General features: G+C 48.0%; 1 protein-coding gene across 1 annotated transcript in view; it reads left to right on the plus strand.

The window, feature by feature from the left end:
- Positions 1-24,405, plus strand: part of RIN3 (Ras and Rab interactor 3) — an 85,534-nt gene extending 61,129 nt beyond the window's left edge. Inside the window, exons 6-8 of the mRNA XM_012803505.2 lie at positions 12,672-12,803; positions 20,681-20,844; positions 23,311-24,405. Coding sequence (XP_012658959.2) covers positions 12,672-12,803; positions 20,681-20,844; positions 23,311-23,631 — 617 coding nt within the window. The 3' untranslated portion in view covers positions 23,632-24,405. The remainder of the gene's footprint in view (positions 1-12,671; positions 12,804-20,680; positions 20,845-23,310) is intronic.
- Positions 24,406-25,148: the final 743 nt, after the last annotated feature.

Below are 25,148 nucleotides of genomic sequence, written 5' to 3' on the forward strand. Positions count from 1 at the left end.
TAATCAGGAGGCTGAGGCAACAGAATGGCTTAAGCCCAAGAGTTTGAGGGAGGTTGCTGTGACGCCATAGCACTCTTCTGAGGGCGACATAGTGAGACTCTTGTCTCAAAAAAAAAAAACAAACCTAAAAATAGAAATGGTACATGAAAATGGGAAAACCCACATACCCTTTGTGACTTGTTAACACCTTACCAAGCTTGCTTTGTAGTTCTTACTTTCTCTCTGCATACATAATTGTTTTTCGGTGTCATATAAGAGTAAGTTGCACTCGTCTGGGCCCTTCACCCCTACATACTTTCCTAAGTATTTCATGGAATGTGTGTAGGGAGGCAAGGTCACATAACTCTTCTATAACCGCAGCAGTGCTGTCCATTTCCTAAATTTATACTAATTCAGGGTTTTTATCTAACCTACCTTCTAATCTTCCAGGCTGTCACTTGAACTAATAAGTCCTTCATAGCATTTCCCCTCCAGTTTAGGAGCCAGTGAAGGGCAAGATATTACATTTAGTTGTCATGTGTCTTTAACCTCCTCTAATGTGGAATCCATCACATCACGCATCACTTAACAACAGGATACGTTCTGAGGAGTGTGTACTTAAGTGAGTTCGTTGTATGAGCATCACAGAGTGCACTCTCACTAGCTCCAGTGGTCCTGCACACTGCACAGCCAGGCTTTATGGTATAAAGCTATGGCAGGTTTAGGCAATTGGAACACAGTGGTATCTAATCATAGGTGGATAGGGCACCGCCAGCCCCACATACTGAGAGTGGCGGGTTCGAACCTGGCCCCAGCCAAACTGCAACAAAAAAAAATAGCCGGGCATTGGGCGGGCACCTGTAGTCCCAGGTACTCGGGAGGCTGAGGCAGGAGAATCGCCTAAGCCCAGGAGTTGGAGGTTGCTGTGAAATGTGATGCCACGGCACTCTACCAAGGGCGATACAGTGAGACTCTGTCTCTAAAAAAAAAAAAAGAAAGAAAATCTACAATAAAAATAAGACACTATCATTTTGTGGAGCCACTATCATATATCTGGTCTGTTGTTGACTGGCATGGCGTTATGCCAAGCTTGACTGCATTTCCACAGCCTCTCTTCGTCTTCTATGATATTGATATTTTTGAGGAATACCGGTTTCCCTCCCACCCCCACCTTTTTTAAAAACTGAAAGTTCCTCATTTTGTGTTTGTCAGATGTTTCCTCATGATTAGACTGAGGTTATGCCTTCCCAGCCAGATCTCACTAACTCTTAAATTCCGACTTTGACATCTAGCAATTTTAGGACTAAGCTGCAGGCGTTTGGCTCACACCTTCCACCTGACAGATGCCCCTAGCAGTTCTTGTGTAATCATCTATGGCCTTGCTACTTAAAGTGTAGTCTGTAGACCAGCAGCCCTGTGTCGTGCCCTGGGAGCTGTTGGTGACCCCAGGGAGAGGCAGAACTCCAGCCTGAGTCCTGACTACCACACTGCTGACCTACTTCCTCCCCCACTGACCACTTTAAGCAGAAAACAGCCCTTCCCTTGCTACCACTTACACCCCTGCCCTACCCCCCCAGCCCTACTTCTAGACTTCCCAGCTGCCTCATTTCCGGGGGAGGATGCCCCCCTCCCTGCCTCTCTTTTGCGATGATGCTGGTAACAGGAGCCTGATGGGTGGCCTGCATGGCCCACTTGAGACAAAATAGGGCCCCGCCATTGGTGAGACCTGATGGGACAGTGAAAAAAGGGGTGAACTTAGAGACACAAGATCTTAAGACACAAGATATCAACTGGCCAGGATATCTTCCCTGGAAAGATAGTTGCTGTTATGCCCAAAGTACAGATGGGCCAGGATTCAGACCCAGAACTGTCTCGCTCAAAATCTGTGCTCTGTCACTATTCTAAGCAGACAGCCTCGAAATGAACCCCAAGTTTCAGAATCTCAATTGAGTGCACTTCCTACTGTCTCAAGTTTAGGGTCCTAGGACAGTAAGGCAGATTGGGGAGTTCACCGAGGCAAATGGCTTTAGATAAACTTGTCCCTCCATCCTGTAGCCAGGAGCTGACCGAGTTCCTTATGGACTTCATGACACTTGGTGAGAGCAGCTAGGACTTAAGATTCACCTTTCCTATTACTTTGACAAGTCATTCCCACCTCTTCAATTCTAAGACCAGACAGTCAGAGATAGTCCTGCCTGACTCTGAATAGAGTCAAGGCAGGAAATCCTCCTTACTATGGGAGGGGAGGACAAGAGGAGTGCAGCTGTGAACCTTCCCCTAAAGTAACTAAAGAGCAGGAGACATCCCAAGGGGAGAGGGCGTGGAGGGCCAGCAAGCTGCCTTTTCAGTTCCTTCAATACCCTGGTGCCACAGGAGCTTCTGGAATGGAGCCTGCTCCTGGACTGGGGATGCAGTGCATAGCCACAATGCCAGGCAATAGGATGTAGGGGCCATGGGGGTAGTGTCAGAATCCCAGGTCCCTCACTGTCCACCTTCCTGGCAGAGACCACAAAAACAAGAATCTACAATTAGTTCAAGCAGGAGCAGTGTCTAGGGAATTGCATGGGAAGAGGGCTCTTGAGGGGGACCTCAGGGGCATGGAATAATAGGCCTTGTGACATTGACTGGGAGTGGAGAGGACAAGATGGAAGGTCAGGGAACTGTGGGTTTTAAAAAAATATATATCTATGTTTGAACCAGTCACTGGGCCTTAGCACTGGGAGGCTAAGGTGGGAGGATCACTTGGGCTCAGGAGTTAAGAGTTCAGCTTAGGCATTATAGGGAGAACCTGTCTCTAAAAAACAAAAATTAAAAAATGATCATCTGTGTTTAAAAAAAATTCTAAACTGATTTCTGATGATAATAGTTATCAATATTTATTGTTGAAAATTGATTAGTAGTATGGTGGTAAATTTCTAGTCTTTTTTTTTGTGTGTGTGTGCTATAGATAGATAGGGAGATAGATAATTAGTCAAGGAAAGACTAGCTGCTGTAACAGATAAACCCTACTATCTCTAACTCAATAGAAGTTTGTTTCTTATAAGTCAAATTTAAAGGCTCGGCACCTGTGGCTCAAGTGGCTAAGGCGCCAGCCACATACACCTAAGGTGGCGGGTTCAAATCCAGCCCAGGCCCACCAAAACAACAATGACAGCTGCAACTAAAAAATAGCCGGGCATTGTGGCAGGCTCCTATGGTCCCAGCTACTTGGGAGGCTGAGGCAGGAGACTCAATTTAGTCCAGGAGTTGGAGGTTGCTGTGAGCTATGATGCCACGGCACTCTACCCAGGGGGACAGCTTGAAGCTCGGTCTCAAAAAAAAGAAAAATAAGTCAAATTTAAAGAGGGAGGGTTGGGTGGGGAGCTATGATCCATATAGTCATTCAGGGATCAATGCTGAAGGAGGCTTTCTGGGTTCCCCTGGACACTGACATCCAGAAGACAGAGACAGAGAGAGAAGCACAGGCCTAGAAGTGACATACAACTTTGCTTTTCCAGTCCACAACAGAAGTGGAGTTCAGTCCCTCTAAGATCTCATATTCTGCAGTTTATTTTTAGAACATGTTACCCTCCTATCTTTCATAATAATCGTGCCTAGCATTCACCACACTCCATGCTCAGCACTGCCTGTCTATCTTGCCATGTCATCCTTGCAACCACCCCATGGAATGTGGACACTATTGTTATCTCTATTTTATAGCTAAGGAAACTCAGGCTCAGCAAAGTAGCATGTGCTCAGAGTCACCCATGAGCAAGTGAGTGGTTGACCTGAGAATTGAATCCAAGTCCTGGAGTGAAACACTGTGCTCTCCTATCTGCCCCAGCCTGCCTCCGCTGAGCATCCTGGGGTCAGAGATGACCTCAGAAAAGACAGACCCAAGCCATGGGCTGAGTTTTACACTGTCTGCAGCCTCATGCCTTTTCGAGCTGCCTGGGACTTCATGGCTTCAGACCTCAGAGCCCACAGCCTGTGTGACTGACTGACTTAAGGAGAAGAGGAACCCAGGGAACTAGAGTGATTTCCTCAGGGATGTGGTGTTGCTCAGAGCAGAACTGAGACTTCACCAGCATCTGTGCAAAGTGCAGACAACCAAACAACATAGCTTCAGGGGACCCAGTGGGAAAGAAGCTAATTTCATTTTAGCTACAGATTTTACAAGTGATGTCCCATGGCCATTTCTCCTCCCAGGTTCTAGTTCTTTCATATGTTCAAATGGGAGCACAGACAAGTCCAGTGGTTTTCAAACTGGCCCCCAAGAACTCTCTAGGTGCTACAGATTTAGCTGGAAGTCACCTTGGGGCAGAGGAGGGGGGAGCTGAGAGGAAATGAGCCAGCCAGCCTCGCCGCCGCCACCCTGAGTTCAACTAGAGAGGCTGAATTGTGCAGAAGGTTCCCCCTTACCAAAAGGCTTCCACAGCAAAAGGAAATTTAAAATCTATTCTAGATGGTCTCTACTTCCTCTTCTCTTACATTTTTATCAAACAGATCCATCATTCAATGGTCCAATAAACATTTTTTGACAATACAGATGCTAACAGCCAAGCCCAGAAAGACCCAGTCCCTGTTTTTAGGATGTTCACAATTCAAGTGAAGAACAGCATTAAACAAGCGAAAATCATGCAGTGCGGTGAATGATATTCATTCATTCATTCATTCATCTCACTAAGCAAATGTATTTATTAAGCATCTGCTATAGGCCAAGCACTGTTAGCAAGGTAAAATCCCTGCCTGACTAAGCTTGCATTCTTGTTGGGGGAGATAAGCAATAAACAAGTAAACAGAAATACAAAATATACTGCCACTGAAACCTGCTAGAAGGATGAATAAGGCAACGTGGAGACCTGAGGAGTGTCAAAGGAGTCTGCTGTTCTGGATTGGGAGGTCAGGGAAGGTCTCTCTGAGTTACTTATATTTCTTTTTTCCTTCTGCAATGACAGCACCTATTGCAAGAGCATCACATCTGCTTGGTGGGGGGGCTCTTCAGGGGAGGAAGCAATCTGCTTTAAGTGGGTGTCAAGGGGGAGGATAAGGGCCAAAGCAGAGTATGGTCCTGAGCTTCATGCTGTCCAGGACTGTCCCTCAGAACTTTCCTCTCAGTAAGAGCTTAGTCAGTTAATGGGGGTGGGGGAGAAGACATAGTTCTAATAAGATGATAAATCCTTTCCTCTAGATCAGAGCTTTGGAAACTATGCCCCCTCCCAGCCAACTCTGACCCACCACCTGATTTTGTAAGTAAAGTTTCATGGAAACATGGTCACATCAATTCATTTACACAGCATCTGGGCTGCTTATATTACAAGCGCTGAGTTGAATGGTTGGGGCCAACACTGTGTGGCTTGTGAAACTAAAAATATTTACTTCTCCTGTAATCCTAGCACACTAGGAGGGTGGGGCAGGAGGATTGCTTGAGGTCAGGAGTTTGAGACCAGCCTGAGCAAGAGAAAGACCCCAGCTCTACAAAATATAGCCCAGGAGTTTGAGGTTGCAGTGAGGTAGGCTGACGCCATTGCACTCTAGCAGGAGCAACAGAGTGAGACTGTCTCCAAAAAACTTAAAAATTAAAAATCTGGTCCTTTACAGAAAAAATCACTGGCCCCTCTTTTAGATAATGCTTCCCAAATGACAGAACCTCACTCCAGCCCCTCATTCAGTGCTCACAACCACATGTAACAGACTGCGTGAGTTTTATTATACTCCAATTTTCACAAGGAAAAACTGAGGTTTAGAGTGGCTAAGTGAGTCACCCCCAGTCACACAGTTACTTCCATGGCAAAATTAGCAGCCTCCTAATCTGTCCTCACTCTCCACATGCCCCAGGTGAGCATACTTCAGTTCATTTTTGCCTGAAAGAGAACTTTCCTCCTCTGCAGTCTCCCAGCCTGTGCAACATGCTTAAGGCTATCCAGCTCTTTGAAATCAGCTCCTATAGGTGGCAAACAGATGTGACTTGGCAAAAAAGAGAGCAGAAATCACCAGGAAGCACAGGATATAGGCAGCAGGGCTCTCGGATACACAGCCAGGTGGATGTGATCTCTGGTCCACCCAAGACAGATATTCAATCACAGAAGTATTTTGCAACCAGCATCCTGGTGGCACTGCTGGAGGTCCCACTGTGCTCAGGGCTGAGTCCTGAGCCTGGGATCCAGACAGACTGAATATCTGTCTTCCTCCTTCGCAGGAAGGAGAGTGGAGAATCCTTCCCTAACTGCCCCAGAAGGAGGAGATGGGAGCTGGTATTTTTAAATGATGCTTAAAGCTCATGTTCACAAGTAGCTGTTACATCAGGTCAGTGTGCCTGTGTGGACATTTCTTAGCAACATCTGGGCAAGAGACCCCGCTGCTAGTCCCAGCTCCATACTGACCAGCTGTGCGCTGCTCAGCTAATTTCTCCCATCTCTGACTTGCTTTCCTCACCATGAGCTTGGCCTGGATGAAGCCAAGGCTGCTGGGGTGCTAGAGTTACCTCCTGCCAGCTCTCGGGAGCTGATTATGTGCATCTCTTCCCAACTTCACGTTCTTGTATAGGTAGTTTGAGATTTGCCTCTGTGGAAACCGGCAAATGCTACACATCAGGGCTTTTATTTTCCTTTGGAGAACCAGCTGTTAAGCACTTTTCCCAGCATGCCCCTGTCTAAAGCCCATGTCAGATCCCAGTATCCGTGACCTAACCCTGGGCAAGACAAGGTGGTGCCCAGGGAGAACACACACAGTACTCAGTTCAGTCCACTATCTGCAGCCTCTGTCCCAAGCCTGGATTGAGGGCTGGAACGGCAGCATTGGGGCAGAGGCTCAGAGAAGTTTAGGACTCGCCCTGGCTCTCACATCCTCAGGTTCTCACTGTGTGAAGAAAAGGGCCTGCTCTGAACCAGCCGAGCTGCATGGGAGCTGGAGCAGAAGCCATCCAGCTGTGCTAAGGATGTGGGAGAGGGCAGGGGAAGGTGGTAACGGGAAGGCAGGGAGGGTGGTTCAGGCTGAGGGAACAGTGTGCAGAGGCCTGGAGGAGTGAACGTCTATTCAGAGTTGAGGGAATGGGCCATGATGCAGCCCTCTGAGAGCTGCATGTCATTCTGTCATAGAGCAGAATGTCATTCTGAGGTGGAGGATGGAAAGCAGAGGAAGTTCCAATGACAGGGGCGCAGTCCAGCAGGGCTTCACGGAGGAGGCAGATCTTAAAGGAAGAGTGTCAAATTAGTAGGAACATAGGAGATTATAGGGGAGAAAAAGCTGACCTCAAGCCCTGCTTCATCAGTTCTAGTCTTGTAACCTTAAGCAAGTAGCTTAACTTCTTCAAGACTCATTTCCCTCATCAGTCAAGGGGGTACAATGACTCTAACCCACCTCTAGGTGTTGTTTTTTTAAAATTCATTGATCTAGGCTGGGCAAGGTGGCTCACATCTGTAATCCTAGCACTCTGGGAGGCCGAGGCAGGAGGATTGCTGGAGCTCAGGAGTTTGAGACCAGCCTGAGCACAAGGGAGACCCCCATCTCTACTAAAAACAGAAAAATTAGTTGTGGTGGCAATTAGTTGGGTAGTGCCTATAGTCCCAGCTACTCAGGAGGCTGAGGCAGGAGGATCGCTTGAGCCCAGGAGTTTAAGGTTCCAGTGAACTATGTTGACACTACCACACTCTACCTGGGGCAACAAAGTAAAACTCTGTCTGTCTCAGAAGGGAAAAAAAAGAATTCATTGATATGATGTTTGTAAAATATGCTTTGCCTTTTAAAGTAAGACAGCCTGTGGAGAGGCAAGGGGAGGGGTCTGTCAGGAGAGTACAGCAAGAGCTTAGGGGCAGGAGGGCAGGTGACTTATTCGAGGCCCTTGACTAGAATCTATTCACTAGATAGTTTGGCTGGAGGACAGTAGAATAAATCGTGTTCTAGAAGTGTCTGTGGGCCCAGTCAGAAGGGCCTTGAATACCAGGGTATAAAACCTGAACTTGATTCTCTAGGCAGTAGGGAGAACAAAAGAAAAAAGAAAAAGAAAAAAAACCTCCACTATATGCCAGGATTCTAATAATTAAATTATCCACATGAATAATCTTTAGTCCTGTCTCAGGTGATGGGAAGCTTCCCCAAACTGACTAATCTTGTGCCAGAAGGCTCAGAAGCCTTGAGACAAACAAACAGAGGGCCTCAGAACAGAGTTGGAATGATAAGAATGGCGTCTCCAGAACAGCCTTCTCATGGGAGCATAGTGGGGTCACTCTGTGTGAATCATTTCGTAGAATTCTCACCAAAACCCCATAGGGTGGACAGCCATGTTATCTGCATCAGCTCTCACATGACTAGAAATGCTGGCTCAGAGAGGTCAGTCAACCCAAGGCCACACAGCTGGTGAGGAATGGCCTGTGAGTGACACTCCACATTTTTCTGACTCTGTTTTTCAGGGCTGTGCGTTACCATCTCCTTCAGCCCACCTGAGGATTCAGAACACAGATATCAATAATCGCTCACTGTTCCTTAGTGCTATACAGGTTCTGAATTACTTACATCATCATTCTTCTCATTTTATTCTCTCAAAGACCCTAAAAGTCCATCAGGGCAGGTGTTGCTGGCCCCATTTTGCAGATGTAGAAACTGAGCATAGCCAGAAATGAAGGCCACAAGGCACAGTGTTCTCTGGAAAACCAAACAAGGTTAGTTATGAGCAGAACTCACATTTGCTAGGCAGACATTTTGGAGGCCTCCACGGTGCCTGTGCTGGACCTCTAGCACCAGAACGTGAATATGTGGCCTCCCCTAGCTGTAAGAGAAGCTGGGAAAGGTAGTCTTGATTTGGGGTGGCCATGTCCCAGCTGAAAATCAGGAGTCCTGTTACTTTGAAAATGAAGAGAAGCTGGACAATGAGGGAAGAGGGGAAGTAGCCAGCAGCCGCTGGCACTCTTACCAGGGCTGAATAGGACTGAGCGGGCAAGAAACATAAGGCCCCCTTGGCTAGTTTTATAGGACCCCAGAATTGCAGTCCCCAGCAAAGCCACTGGCTTTAGTCAGGGAAGGTCCTGAGGCAGGGACAGCTCTGACCCACTCACTTTGTCTCCCTGTGTGCAGTGTCCACTCACAGTGGCTATGACTGACCAAGTGGTTGTTTTGTGCCAGCCACTGCCCTAAACACCACATGCAGGGCCAGGATTTTGGAGAGGTGAGTGAGACACTTGCCCCTAGGTGCAAAATGTAGGGAGGGAGGTGCCAGAAAAACTCAGTAGCCGAGATACATCTTATCAATAAATATATGTGTATGCATATATATTTTTAAAAAACAATTCAGTAGTTTTTGGTATAATTCTCAAGGTTATGTGACTAAAACTACTCCAATTCTAAAATATTCTTATCACTCCCAGAAGAAACTGCACCAATTAGCATTCGCACCCCTCTCTCTTCCTCCCAGCTCCTAATGGCCACTAATCTTTCTATCTCTATGGATATATTTATTCTATATATATTATATAAATAGAATTCTAAAATATGTACAGTATACTATGTAATCTTCTAGGACTGGCTTCTTTCACTTAGGATAATGTTTTCTTTTGGTTTTTTTAGGGACACTCTTATCCAAGCTGGAGTGCAGTGTGCATAATTAGCTCACTGCTGCCTCCAACTCCTGGGCTCAGGCATTCCACCCATCTTAGCCTAGAGCTCGGACTGCAGGTGTCTGCCACCACACCTGGCTATTTTGTTTGTTTTTTGAGACAAAGTCTTACTTTGTTGCCCTTGGTAGAGTGTCCTGGCATCATAGCTCACAACAACCTCAAACTCTTGGGCTCAAGTGATCCTCTTGCCTCAGCCTCCCAAGTAGCTGGGACTATAGGTGCCTACCACAATGGCTTTTTTTTTTTTTAAGATATGGGGTCTCATTCTTGCTTAGGCTGGTCTTTAACTCCTGAGTTCAGGCAATCTGCCTGCCTCAGCCTTCCAGAGTGCTAGGATTACAGGTGTGAGCCACCAAACCAGCTATTTTAAAATTTTTTTTATAGAGACAGGGTCTTGCTATGCTGCCCAGGCTGGTCTTGAACTCCCAACCTCAAGGTATCCTCCCACCTTGGCCTCCCCAAGTGCTGGGTTTATAGGCTTATAGGCATGAACCACCATGCCTGGCCTAGGATAATGTTTTCAAGGTTCACACAATGGAGTAAATCAGTAGTTTGTTTCTTTTTGTCACCAAATAGTATTCCATTGTAGGATGTACCACATTTTTTCTATCCATTTACCAGTTGATGAACATTCGGGGCTATTTCCACTTTTTGGCTGTTATGAACAATGTTGCTATGAACATTTGTGTACAAGGCTTTGTGTGGAAATATGTTTTTGTTTCTCACTGATATACCACTAGGCATGGGTCATATGGCAAATACACTGTTTTAAAAAAACATTTTGTTTCTCACTGATATTCCACTAGCCATGGGTCATATGGCAAGATAATATTTTAATAAACTGTTTTAAAAAAAACATTAATGCAAAAAAGCTACAATGAGGGTGGTGCCTGTGGCTCAAAGGAATAGGGTGCCGGCCCCATATACCGGAGGTGGCGGATTCAAACTCGGCCCTGGCCACCAAAAAAAAAAAAAAAAAGCAATGAACAATGAACAAAATATCAACATTTTTAATAAAGACATGCTGTTGAATGTTTTATGAACCTGGATTATTGTCCAGTCAGCCTATGGTTTCCAGGCCCACGTGAGTTTTATGACAGCTGATGATGATGTGTGAACAGATTGGCAATAGGATTTCATATACAGTTATTTTTTTTTGAATGTAGAACATTCATTAATTTTTTCCATTTGGATCAAAATATGAGAAGATATTTTGATCAATATGTATAAGAACACACATTTTTCCTTTTGCCTCAGGCCTCAATATGGCTCTGACTATTCATGTGATTTTATTACATCCTCAGGCACCTCATTCTCCCATTCTCCATCATCTCTGAGGTTAAAGGAGGGTAGAAATGTTCCATAATCCACAGCGAGTGAGTGGTGCTTGCCCTGACCTTCATCTTTTTTATTTAGAGACAAAAATGACTTTATCACCCTCGTTTGGTCTTAAGCGATCCTCTTGCCTCAGCCTCCTGAGTAGCTACCTACCACCACACCCATTTATTTTTAGAGATGGGGTCTCACTCTTGCTCAGGCTGATCTTGAACTCCTGAGCTCAGAGGATCCACCTGCCTCAGCCTCCCAGAGTGCTGGGATTACAGATGCGGACCACTGCACCTGGCTACGTGAGCTGCATCTTGAGGCAGAAGAATGAAAATCACCAAGTGAAGCATCCCTGTGTGTGCCAACTATGTCTCTTCATGTCCCCCAAGTAAAGGCACATGTGAAAAATTTATTTTAGAGCTGAGGGTTAGAAAAATAATTTGGTTACCCTGCCAGAAACAAGAACATTTTCTTCTTAGGGACAATGAGAAGAATGTGATTGCATTTTCCTCACTTTGGCCATCAGAAAACTCAAAACCAAATTCATAAAGGAGCAGTTGTGTAGATTCTTATTTATATTTCTCTTTTTCTGATAGCACAATTCCTCTTATAATTGATATTTGTCCGTATGTTGTGCAATTTTTTATTTAGATTTTATTGGTTTTCAGGGATATTCCCAATAGGTCACCTAAGTCCTTTGTAAACATGGCAAGTAGAAATACACTTTTTGAATGAACTGTAAGTTGCCTGGCATATGTTTGGGCTGATTATTAGTCTCACCCAAAAGGCAAAGAACAGCAGCATTGAAATAGATCAGTCTGGGGGTATATCCAGACCTGGTAACACCACGAGTCTGAAGACCTTTGCCTGAGCCCTGGACTCCCTTTGGTTAAAGGAAGTGAGAAGGTGGGTTGGGGACCTGGTATGGTTATTCCCATGGTGCTGAGTTGGTAGGCCAAGATTCCTCTCTATAGCAAACTCACAGAAGCTGCCAGGAGGCCTCTGTTACTGTCAGGATTATTCCCTCTCTCCTAGAGGTCCAACCATAGGCTTTGTGTTGTCGAATAGGCAGTCTTCAGTTGTCCCAGAGCAAAACTGGGGAGACATCTTTTGGGCCCACCTTCCATCCTCCTGTCTGCTGCTGTTTCTTTATAGAATGTACTCCACCGCCTGCCTTGCCTGCCTTGCTGTTGCTGTCAGGATGCTCTGAGCCCTGGAAACATCATCATGAAAGGCAGCAGTGAAGAGTTGTTCCTTCCAGAGGTCTTTATGTTTTAAAAGAAGCCCATAGGAAAAGGCACTGCGTAACCCAAAAGAAGGAAGATTGAATGGTGGCCTTTCAGGCCTTGTAGTATCTAACAGAGGGAGGGGTTCTGTTTTGCAGGTGGGGAGGGAGACATGTGGTTAACAGGGACAGGGAACCTTCCCCAAAGACATGAATATTGGGCAGACAGCTATTCTCGGTGGGTCTATGAGTAAGTGTAAAATGAACTTGACTGTCAAACAAGCAGCAAGGGCAGTCATGGTGGGGAGGAAAAGGGAAGGGGTCAGGGTCTTAGTCACCCCAACCAAGGGCACTTTCTCAGTTCCTTCTTCCTAAACCTGGACTGTACCTCAGGCCTCCAAGGAGGCTGATTCTAGTGTTCTCCTCATCCTGAGAGTCATGAGAGATTAGAAACATTCCTCTTCCAGGGGTGACCACTTCTACCAGCAAATCTGGGCAAAGAACAAGAACAAAGGAGAGCCTTGCACTCACCACCTTCCACTTCCTCCTCCCAGGGAAACCCTACGGGGCCGATGACTTCCTGCCCGTGCTCATGTATGTGCTGGCCCGCAGCAACCTCACAGAGCTGCTCCTCAACGTGGAGTACATGATGGAGCTCATGGACCCCGCCTTGCAGCTGGGGGAGGGTGAGTCACCACTGCAGCCCATCTCCAGGCCATGCAGGCCCATTACACACACCCAACTCAGCCACTCCAGAGGTAATCTGGGTGACCCAATAAGCACCTCCTGGGTGCCAGTCTCTGCGGAGGTCTGGGCCCATAAATATGGATATGACTCCTACACTGGCCCTGTCCTGCAGAAGCTCACAGAGTAGGAGAAAAGATGAGCCAGTAAAGAGACTGTGTCACCACTAAGTGACAAGTAGTGGAATGGCAGGAAGCCCAGAGGGTATGGGAGTATATTTCTCAGACTGTCAGGGAAAGCTCCCTGGAGGAGGTGACACCTCATCTGACCATTGAAGGATGAATAGGAGCCAGCCAGTGAAGAAGGGAAAAGGCAATCTCCATAGAGAAAATGGCAGGAGAAGGTTGTGTAAAATATGAAGCTGAAGCGGAGAGGGGCATTACACGCAGTTCTTAGACAGGTGGCCCTCAGGGATTCTTGGTACCTTGCTCATTGGGTCAGGACCTCTGTCAGTGGGAGAAGGTTAATGACATGGGTAAGAAGCCCAGTGCTCCCCAATAAGATGAAGGCAGAGGTATGATTTGTTCCAACCCACACTCAGTTTCCCTTCCCCTTTACTCCTTCCCACCACATCCTCTCACCCCCTTAGCCTAAGCCACCTCTCCACCAAGAATTTCTTGAGGGGAAACCAGCCCAGATACCAGCTTTGAGGGAGCTCTAGCTTGTCCTCTGAGAAATCAGCCTGAGAGGATGGAAAAAAATCCCCAGACCCTGAGTGTCCCCCTTGGGTTTTGTGGCTCCTAAGACAAGCTGACTCTCGTTGCATCTGTTTGCAGTTTTTGCATATTCCAACCTCTAGGGGTGTAGCTTGATGTCATAGTTCTGTGAGTTTGTGACTGCTCAGGGGAGCATGTCAAAACCATGAAGTTTGCTGTCATATACAACTTTGGCTTATGGCTCTGGGGCTTCTGGAATTATTTTTTTTCCTATTTAATTAAAAATTCCCAGTAGTTGGAACAACTTTTCTTCCCTGAGGTCCAGGAATTTAAGTGAAGTTGAGCTTTCTTTAGCAATGATTATCTGCTTCCCAGTGCATCCATGCCTCCACCCATTCATCTACTCATCCCTATCCACCCATCTGTATATCTATCCACCCACCCATCTGTCCATTCATCCCCTATCCACCCACCCGTATATCTGTCCATCTATGCATCCATGCGTCCACTCATCCACCTATCCACTCCTCCATATATCCATCCATCTCTTCATCCGTCCATCCACCCATCCATATGTCCTTCCATCTATGCATCTATCCATCCATCCATTCATCATCCACTCATCCATATATTCATCCATCCACCCATCCATATATCCACCTACCTGTGTACCCATCTATCCATCCAGTCATCCACCTCTCTACCCATCTATATATCTGTCCATCTATGCATCCATCCATCTACTCATCTACCTATCCACCCATCTATTATCCATCCATCCATCCACTCATCCATCTCTCCATCCATCCATCCACTCATCCACCATCCTCCATATATCCATCCATCTCTTCATCTATCCATCCACCCATCCATATGTCCTTCCATCTATGCATCCATCCATCCATTCATCCATATATTCATCCATCCAGTCATCCATTCACAGTCTATCCATCCACTCACCCACCCATTCATCCATGCTAAACACTTGGACTGCAGCACAGGGTGAGAGGAGCAAGGTTTGTAGCCTCTTGTGAATATATCTATACCTCATTCTGGACCTACATTTTAGAATGTTCCCCTCCTCATGCCTTCATGGGCCTTCTTTTTGGTTTCCCAAAGGCAAGGAAGCTCTGAGCATGGGCACAGAAGCCACACAAGGCTAAGGAGTTGGGCAGAGGCTCCAGGACCCATCAACCTGTCTCTCACCAGCTCCAAAATACTGAGAGCAAAGAACAGAAGGGAGTGAGAGGCAGCCAGAATCAGGGGCTGTAAGCAGAATTGGTTTCCTACCCACACCTTGAGTACCCCATCTCCTGTGACTTACTCCAAGGAGGGACACTCAGCAGGAATCTTCACTGTGGTCTGTAGGTGCCACACATGTCACTTCTAAAGGTTAAAACTTTTATAAGTCAAAAATCACCATAAGTAGGGTATGATATTAGCAACAAACCAAGGGAAAATGTTCTCACAAATCAGCACACCTAGAATTAGCAATCTTCATATATAAAAGGTTCTTCTTATACATCAACAAGAAAAGCACTCAAACCTCTAATAGGCCTCTGGGTGCAAAGGCCATTTGCTCACTCATTCAGTGGACATTACTGGGCTTCTGCTTTGTGCCAAGTGGCAGTAGATCCCTTTCCTCGTGGAATTTCATCACAGTGGGGAGAATCAGACCATAAACAGGTTAAAGAAACAAACGAGCCAAATGATTTCATGATCCATTCACACTGGATGAATGTTAAGAAGAAATGAAGTGGGATGGTGGGTTAGGGAGATTGGGCAGGATAGGAGTCAGGTGACAGGAAAGCTCTGAAACAGAGCAGTATCGTCTTTTCTTTGCTTTTTTTCAATTTTCCACAGTGGGCATGTGCTGCTGATATACCTAGGGAGAAAGCATTTTTAAATCCTGCTAAAGGAATGACACCAACACCCCCAGGTGGTGAAGCCTAAAGGAAAATGTCCATGAAAATCCTTTGGAGGGCGGAAGAATGGAACAAAACAATGGGGCTCCTTGCAGTGGTCAGCCTATAGCCTAGCCATAGGGACTCCTACTCTGTCCTCAGCTTGATTCCTTGTAGCCAAACAAGTCCCCAAGCCGAGCACAATGGCTAAGCAGGGACAGGGCAGGGACATCCACGGGCCAACAGCTTACTCCTGTGGACCTGCTCCCCCTACTCTAATCCTACCATGGCCTCCTGGGATCCTTCTTCCTATTCCCAGAAGCTTCGGGGACTTGGGTAGGAAAGGTGAATCCTTTAGGCAGGAGAGCTGTTCTATTCTGGGCTACTTAAGTATTTAGGAGATAGCCAAAGTACAAATAAATACATAAAGGTCTTAACCAGTTACCCAAGGCTTCGTGAATTCAGGCTGCACCCTGCCCTTTTTCAGACTTGAGTAGTCAGAGCCCCACAGCAGCCCTGTCTGCCCACAAGATGTCAGGCCCTGCCTGTGGCAACTTTGAGGGCCAGAGGACAAACTCAAGCCATGCTTCTCAGGCCAGTAGGTGGGGTGGGTGCCTCCCTGCACTTCTCTCTGCCCCACTCTCAGAGCCAGCATGAGAGTGCTGGAATGTCACAGCAGCTAGGACAAGGCCCAGCTTCATAGTGTCTGCCTCTGCCACCAGATGACTTGGGGCTTCTGCCTTATAACAGCCTTGAAGTTTCATCTAGATGTGTCTCGGCCCAAAAGCAGGGGATAGAGTTTGATACGGGAGGTGTTACTGAGTTTTCCCCCAGCTTAGCCCTCCTGGCTTGGCTAGGGGTGTGTACAGGTGCTCCATCACTTCAGCCCTGAAGGTGCACGTGAAAAGAGGGGTCCTATCTGAAGGGGAGAGCTCAGAGACCCTTGGGATGAAGGCCCCTCCCAGAGTCCTCAGACTCCTAGAAACTTGAGTTGGTAGAACTAAGAGAATTAACCCAGGATAGAGTAAAAAGAGCAGTTGTGAGGCCGGATTTGGACCCAGTTCTGCCTCTGACTGCTTGGAAACCCTGGGCAAGTCACCTAACCTCTCTGGCTTGGGAAAATAAGATATTGGATGAGATTTGGGTGTTCAAACTATCTTGGTGCTCTAGCATTCTGCAAAGTAGCTGGATGTTCAATCTGCTTGTGATTCTATAACAAAATACTGGATAACTTTTGAACCACTGAATTTACTCCTCACAGTTCTAGAGAGTGAGAAGTCCAAAATTAAGGCACTGGCATATTCATTGTCTGGTGATAGCCCCATGTACTTGTTTACACATAGTGCCTTTTTGCTGTGTCCTCAGATGATAGAAGGGGCAAGGTAGTCCCTGCACCCTCCTTTATAAAGGGACTGATCCCATCCATGAGGGCTCCACCCCCATGACTTACTCAACTCCCAAAGGCCCCACCACCTAATACTATCACCTTGGAGGTTAGAATTTCAACCTCTGAATGTGGGGAGCGAGGGGAAAAGATACAAACATTCAGACCATAGCACACAGGGCAGGATGAGAGATGGAGTTGTTCCCATGTGTGTCACAGTTTTGAGCAAACCATTCTGTGTTCAGCAGAAAGCCTGCAAGACATATTCTTTGGGACCTGCATGTTCTCTGAATCTGTTCCAAGTATTGTGATTTAGCAAAGGTCTAACCACTGGGTCCCACTTTCTTGCAACAGGCATTTGGGACAGGAGAAATCAGGGACTTCCTGTAAGCAGTGGGGAGAAACTGACACTGCATTCACAGTCCCCTGTCCCTCTTTCTAGCCTCTCTTCCCTGCTTCCACCATTCTGGGAAATTGTGGGACAGACAGGAGACCCAGGCAGCTACTGGGCCCCTGGGAGCTAGTTCAAAATCCAAACCTCGGCTCGGCGCCTATAGCTCAACCAGCTAAGGCGCCAGCCACGTACACCTAAGGTGGCAGGTTCGAATCCCCAGCCTGGACCCGCCAAACAACAATGACGGCTGCAACCAAAAAATAGCCTGGCGTTGTGGCAGGCGCCTGTGGTCCCAGCTACTTGGGAGGCGGAGGCAGGAGACTCGCTTGAGCCCAGGAGTAGGAGGTTGCTGTGAGCTGTAATGCCACGGCACTCTACCCAGGGGGACAGCTTGAGGCTCTGTCTCAAAAAAAAAAAAAAAAAAAAAAAATCCAAACCTCTCCCAGAAGTGCCCTTATGGATTCCTTTGTCTGCATCCCCTACTCAAGCTGGCTGACAGCTGGTGGTGTTAGGCTAATAAGGGCCTGTGGGTTTTTCTAATCAATGGACAACACAGTTAGTTGTCCTAGAGAGAACTGGCTCCCAGACTCATGGTAGGGTCATCTGCCACCTAGTGGTCCTGGCGGGCACAATGGGGCCCCAAGTCTAAGGGAAGTTGGCCACACTGGCTGTGAAGATGCAACCCGCAGAGGGCATTGGCAGGACCTGGAGTTCCTCCTGCTTCACCCAAGATGGTGAGAAGTCTCCAGAGCACTCCTGAAGGATATGGAGCCACTGTGCATTACTCACACATTCCTAAGCCCTGCACATAATACCTAATATCTCCTTTACTTTTCACAACAGCTTGATGGGATTTGCAGATGAAGAAGCTGAGGTATAGAGAGGACAGTAACTTACCTGAGATCCCAGGGCTGGCTGCTACAGGGCAAAAGCCTGGAGCTTTCAGACTCCAAAACTGGAGGTTTACAGTTGGCACACTGCACTCATCTCCCCCATTACTAGCCAGGGAGACAAAATCACAGACAAAAACAATCGGTATGGCAGGTAGAGAACATGACACTCACGGCAGCAAGGGCTGCTTCCTGGCCCACTTGGGCTTTGAGTTCAACCAAATTTTTGAACTATGTGAATGTATAACTGATTCTTAAAAAGCAATTTTTAAAAAATATAGAGGAAATTTTAATTAAATTAAAAAAATCGAGTTGCTCATTTCTCCATTTCTTCTTACCTTACTGTACACATATTCTTAATACCTAATGTTTCCTAAATTGATTTAAGCTTTGAGACATTTCATATTGCAAAATTCATGTGAAGTTTTAAGATTTAAAAAACAATATTTTACATAGATGCTTACAAGTTCATTCTAACTAGCTTGTTAGAAGTTTTGGCTAAAAGGTTTGAAAAGTACTTTGTTGAGTTCCCTCACTTTAAAGGGAGGAAACTGAGACCCAGAGAGGGAGAGCGAGCTATGCAGGTGATCCTGTAGCCAGAAACTCCTCTATCTCTATCTTACCCCTCACCCACCATGACAAGGTGTGAACTTTCCCCATATTGGTTGTGGAATTTGTGCGGATATGCAGTCAGCTTCATCCAATGTAACAGTTCGGAATGCTTTGGGCTGCATATAATTCACAATATAAGTAATAATAGTTTAAATCAGAGCAAGGCATTGGTTTGTCTCTTGCATCAGGAAGTCCAGAATAAATAACTGATAAAGATGGTCGTTTGCAGCCCTACCATCAAGGAATCATGGACAGAGCTCTTTCTTTCCTTAGCATGTGGGTCTTTGTCTTTGCACATGCCACCTCTTATCACAAAACAGCTTCTATTCCTCTGGGCTTACTTCTAAATTCAAGGCTGATGATGGTTATCTAGGGTTGAGGGAGGGGAAGATGAGGAGTGAGGTTTCCTCCGGGGTGATGAAAGTGTTCTAGAACTAGTTAGCCACATGAACCCAGCCATGTGGGGCCCGCCAGCCCCACCCAGGGTCTTCCACTTACATCTAAGAAGCCAGAACAGTCTCCTGCCTCTCCCCACAGCTGCAAGGGACTCTGGGAAGTGAACATTCTCAGTAGAGAGTTACCTCCCCAAATATAAGTAGAGGTCAATTAGTAGAAGCAGCAGATGGGATTTAACTGGGTTTCTAGCAGAATCTGTCTCACGTCAAAATCATCAGCATGGCTCATGAAAGGCTGGGCAGAAAGACTTGACCAGTGGTAGAGAAGCCCAAAGAAGTGGCATGGAAGTGGGTGATGCTGGAGACCAGAGAATAGGGTACCCAGGGTCCTCCTATTCTGGCCCCTGATCTCTGTGCAATCATGGCCCCTCTGGGACTTGGTTTCCTCTCTCTAAAATGAGAGGGTTCAACAAAGTTAGTACTTCTCAATCCTTTTAGCCAAAGCCTCTGACAAGCTAAGGAAAATAAACTTGTAAAATATTGCTATTTTTAATGTTAAAACTTCTTGTAAATTTTGTAATCTGAAATATCCCAAAGCTTAAATTAATTTAGGAAACATTAGTTAATAAGAACATGTGTGAATTAAGGTAAGAAGAAATGGAGAAATGAACAATTCAGATATTTTACTTATTTTAAATCTTTTAAAATTGTAGAATAATTATAGAATTAAAATATCCTCTACATCTTTTAAAAAATTGTTTAGATTAATTTATGCATTCATGTGGCTTAAAATTTTAAAACATACAGTGATGCACCTTGACGTAAGATGGAGTCACATCCAGATAAGCCCATCATAAGTTGGAAATATCTTCAGTGGAAAATGCACTCAGTACACCTAACCTACCTTAAACATGCTCAGAACACTTACATTAGTCAAGAGTTGGGCAAAATATCTAACACAAAGCCTATTTTATAACAAAGTGTTAAATATCTCATGTAATGTATTAAATACTGTACTACTGAAAGTGAAAAACAGTGGTTATATGTGTACTTGAAGTCTGGTCTCTACTCAACTCAAATCACTTTTACAGCATCATAAAGGCAAAAAATCGTTAAGTGGGACCATCCCAAGTCAGGATGGTATTACGTCATGCACAGTGAGTGGCACACCCAGTCTCCCAGCCACCTTTCATCTATCTTGAAGGCATTCGTGGTTCTCAGTTTCTTGCGTATCCATTTTAAAACATGCTAAAAGTTATTTTAAAATTAAAAACTCATTTTAAAGCACGATTTTAAAACAGACAAGAGTTTCGATCTGAAGGAGAGCCAATGTAAAGTTTAAGCAGGGCCAAGAGGGTTGGGGACTGAACTCCCGGAAGCTGGCTGTGGGTTGGGGGCTGGAGTTGGCAAACCTTAGAATCAATTGACCTTGACTCTGGTGAGCCCAATGCAGCGGCGATGGATGGAGCTTCGAGGAGGTGGGCGTGGTGATGTGGCAGGGCCCGCCAGCCCCTTCGAACCAGCCCTTTCCCTTTACGAATGGACCGGGAGTCCTAGCTCAGCCTGCATACTCTGTCCCCGCAGGTTCCTACTATCTGACCACCACCTACGGGGCCCTCGAGCACATCAAGAACTACGACAAGATCACAGTGACCCGGCAGCTGAGCGTGGAGGTGCAGGACTCCATTCACCGCTGGGAGCGCCGGCGCACGCTCAACAAGGCCCGCGCCTCCCGCTCCTCCGTGCAGGTGACGCCGTAGACCCAAAGTGGGAGGGGCGGACGGGACCCTGCAGCAGCCACCATCCACATTGCTGACTGGCTTGGGGCCCTGATATCTCCTGCCTGCTCTGACGGCCAGCCCTGCCCTTAGGGGAGCCGTTGAGATTCCCAGGCCAGAGGAAAGGCCCTAGCTCCTGCCTGCCCGAAACTTGTTGTCCAGGGCGTGGGCAGACCTAGAAACGTATCGCTAGGCATTGGTGCCCCAGCTGGGCAGAAGAGATGGGTACAGGAGGAATGAGATATTCATTCCAATATTCATAAACACCTAGCACCCTTCGAGGACCAGAGATGTAGGCCTGTCATCCCAACCCATGCTTTGGGGGGAAACCAAGAGCAAATCTGCAGCTTTGCCCCTCTGTCCCTCGACAAACCGCTACAGCCCAGGTCCCCGTTTTCCTAGCCTGCTCCCCATCAATCCAGCCACTCACCCCTCCCCGCCTCTCTCTACATAGACTCAGTATTCAAGGCAGACTCCTGCTCCTCCTCTGCTGCCATCACTCTGCACACCCCAAGGCTGCATCAAATTCACATACCCCAAACTCCCCCAGCCTGCTCAGCCCAGTTCACTGGCTGCTCAGCCTCTGTCCACCCTGGCCTACCTCCCCTTCTTCTCTGGCTATCACTGCCTGTCCTTTAAGGCTTCTCCTCCTCTGAGAAGCTTCCAGGATTACCCACACACACACTATTATCCAAGGGTTGGGTTCGATGCCATGCTCTGTTCTTCTACCTGCCTCCTCCTTTACAGTGCTGTATGTAACCCTCTGCATATGCAACTGTCGCTCTGGGAAGGCATGGCCCATGGATCTGGGACTGGATGTGTGGAGAATGGAGGGAGTTAGGTCAGCAAGCTGAACAGTCTAGAGCTGTTAACAGCTGTGCAGACTCACTGCCCTAGCAACCAATGCACACCAGTCCTGAACCCCACTCCTGGCTTTCAAAATGGCCCATCCATAATAGAGAGCCCAGGCCTGGGAGGCAGGAGGCTCAAGTTCTGGATCCAGCTCTGTACTAGCTTGCTGTGTGACTCTGAGCTATCCGTGCCCCTCTCTTGGACTCAGTGTTTCTATCTTCACAGACTGTGACTAATCAATACCCTTTTGATAAATATTTAATAACCATCTGGGGGGGGGTAAAAAAAAAAGCTCTGATTTCAGATTCTGTCAATTTCCATGGTGTAAATATTCCCGCCATAGCAAATTTTAACTTGGCATCACTGCACACCATTGTTGGCTCTCCCAGCACACCACTGTTCCCTAATCTCCCACACAGGATACAGAAACTTTTGGTTCAAGTCTGGACCAGGCTTCCCTTACTTGTTGCTTCTACCCTATGGGTTCCTGATGCTGATCCAGGCAGACCATCAGTGGGATGGACCAGCCAGCACTAGGATGTGGGAAGCTTGGGACAGAGGATGAGGAACCCCCTCAGCACCGTATCCGGGATCTGGGCAGCACCCTCTGCTTCTTCTCAGTGCCTCCTCTGACCCTAGTCCTTAAATCCACTGAATCCAGAGCCAGTCATCAGGGTCCTTGGGAAGCATCATGGAGGACAAGGTGCCCTAAGACAGCCACTAAGAGGCAGAAGGAGTGGGCTGAGCTTTCCTCCTCCCAAAAGAAATGGATGGTCCCAATGAAGCTTCATAAGCGCTCACTACCTGTAGGCCTAATCTTCTGTGCTGTGGTCCTTATCTTCTTCTGGGTGGAGGCTGCTGGTAGCACTCGGTCCACAAGGGGGCGTCCCCGCACCGCTATTTCCCACCTACTCGGGGGGAACCTGGGGTCAAAGAGGGGCTGTTCCAGGCTGGCGGAGGACCAAATGAGCGTTCTGTGCGCTTGTTGCGAGTACCCCGGCCCCAGCCGCGTGGGCTTCGCCTCGCTTTGCTCCCGTGGGGATCCTTCCCACCTGTCCGGAACCCACCCTTCTTTGCCCACTCCCCTCCCCGCTTCCACTCGGGCCTCCCCGAACTGTGAGATTCAGGGGTGGACACTGCTTTTCCCCCTTTGTATACCGGCTGTCCGCCATGCCCAGGATTGCTCGTGGAGTGCAGGGCGACTCCGTGAGGAAGAAATAAGGGGTGGGGGGGTGGGGGAATAAATGATGGGAAGCCTGTGGACCGGCCAGCAGAGGGCGCGCTGTTCCTCATTGCCAAGACTCAAAACTACTGGGAATCAAACCACGACAGTGGACCCATCTGAGAGGAGAGGCTCAGGGGGGAAGGTCGCCCAGTAGCACATTCGCAGAGTAAAGAGGGAACCCAGGTGCGCGATCTCCAGCCTCACGACCGCTCCCGCATCCCCTCTCGATCCGAAGAGAAACGTGGGGCCAGGAAGGGGCAAAGGCCCACTGGCCCAATCTTTCTGCCTTGGGGTGGGAGCGACTCAAGGCACACACTTGGCTACCGGTTACTAAAAGCTCCTTCCGTCTCGCTCCGCAGGACTTCATTTGTGTGTCGTACCTGGAGCCAGAGCAGCAGTCGCGGACGCTGGCGTCGCGAGCCGACACGCTGGCCCAGGCGCTGTGCGCTCAGTGCGCAGAGAAGTTCGAGGTGGCGCAGCCCCACGACCACCGGCTCTTCGTGCTGGTGGACGGGCGCTGCTTCCAGCTGGCCGACGATGCGCTACCACACCGCATCAAGGGCTACCTGCTGCGAAGTGAACCCAAGCGTGACTTCCACTTCGTGTACCGGCCCCTCGATGGCGGTGGGGGCGGCGGGAGTCCACCTTGTCTGGTCGTGCGGGAGCCCAACTTCCTGTGAGGCCCTTCGGTGGCAGTACTGGCCGAGACTGGCCTGGGACAGAGAAGGAGCGGACTGGGCGCGCCCTTGCGCATCCCACACACGCACTCAGCACGTGCCCGCATCTGATAGCCACATGTCACGCGTGTGCCTTCCACTGGGCGTGTCCGATGTAATTGTGAAAGTAACATGAAGATGTGCCTGAGGGCCCTTTCTAAGGGAGTCCTAGCATTGAGAGGTCATGTTCTTCATTAGACAAGAAGGGAAACTGAGGCTCAGAAAAGGAAAAGGCTCTCCAGCCAGTTGCAGCAAACAAGCCCAGCCCCTGTTCACACACAGCCTCTCAGGTCGGTCCCTCTGCCTCCACTACGCCCACCCCATCGTTGCTCTTCCCAGAGAAGGGTCTGCACTCAGTTTCCCCAGGACTGGACAGTGTAGGGGTGCTGGCCACAGCTGCACCCTGTGCCCCTCAAGGTGGGTCCAGGATCTGGACCCAGCATCTCAGGAGCGTCTCAGGATGTGTGTTGAAGAGATAGACCCCCACCCCTGCATGGGAGCCCTGCCCCCCGCTGGCAGTGCCCACTGTCCTCTGCAGCTTCAAACCCTACCAGAAGCAGCCAGGCACACCCTGGGACCGCTAAGCAAGGCCAGCTCCACGGACACATAGACAAGGCCTGGCCTCCACCAAAGAGAAAACTGGGAGAGCCCTTTCCCTGGCTGACACAGCCCAGGGCTGTGGCAGTTGCTGCAAGAGGCGCTGTGTGAGGGGTCTAATAAAAGCCCTTTTGAAAATGGCATGTCCTTTTCTGAAGGTTCTGAAACTGCTCAGGTAGCCCACCACCCCCACTCCCATTCACAGCCTCTCCTTTCCAAGTGGGTTCAGAAGGCCCCCCCCCCCCGCCACCAAGGATCCTGTCCTCTGCCAGTGCCTATGGCATACTCTCAGCCACCCTCACCTGGTTATCTTTTGTCTCCCCACCATCCTTGGTTCCCATCACTCCTGGCTCTGGATCAGAACCATCTTTCATCACTCTCAGGAATACCATCCCCTTAGTCTTTGGCTGATTGACTCCTGTACATCCTTCAACACCCATTTCCTCCAGGAAGCCTTTAAGCCCCTAGGATGGGCCAAACAGTCCTTACCCATGTTCCCATAGTCCCTTAGACTTGTCTCTCACAAGAGAGATCCCATCAAATTGCAGTTTTCTCTTGATATTTCTCCACCAGATTTGGACCATATGTGTTGGTGTCCTCAGCATTGAATAAAAATAGGTATTTGTTAGTGCCTGCTCTTCTAACAGAGAAGAGAACAAAGCACATTTGGAACCTATGTGAATGGCCACGAGCAAGGTGCCCAGAGAATGGTGACTGGACTGGGCTAAAATAACTTGGGGCACCAACCAGCTTAGTGTGCCAGTCAAAAAAAAGCTGCTAGACTCTGGCTACAGGCTAGGACAGCCCCCTGTAGATACAGGCAATGCTCCGGGATGCTGCCCCGCCCCAGAGGTAACAGATGAGAGAAAACAGGCAAATACCCA

Source organism: Otolemur garnettii, unplaced genomic scaffold (genome assembly GCF_000181295.1).
Source record: "Otolemur garnettii isolate 467f Iridium unplaced genomic scaffold, OtoGar3 scaffold00020, whole genome shotgun sequence".
Taxonomy (NCBI): domain Eukaryota; kingdom Metazoa; phylum Chordata; class Mammalia; order Primates; family Galagidae; genus Otolemur; species Otolemur garnettii.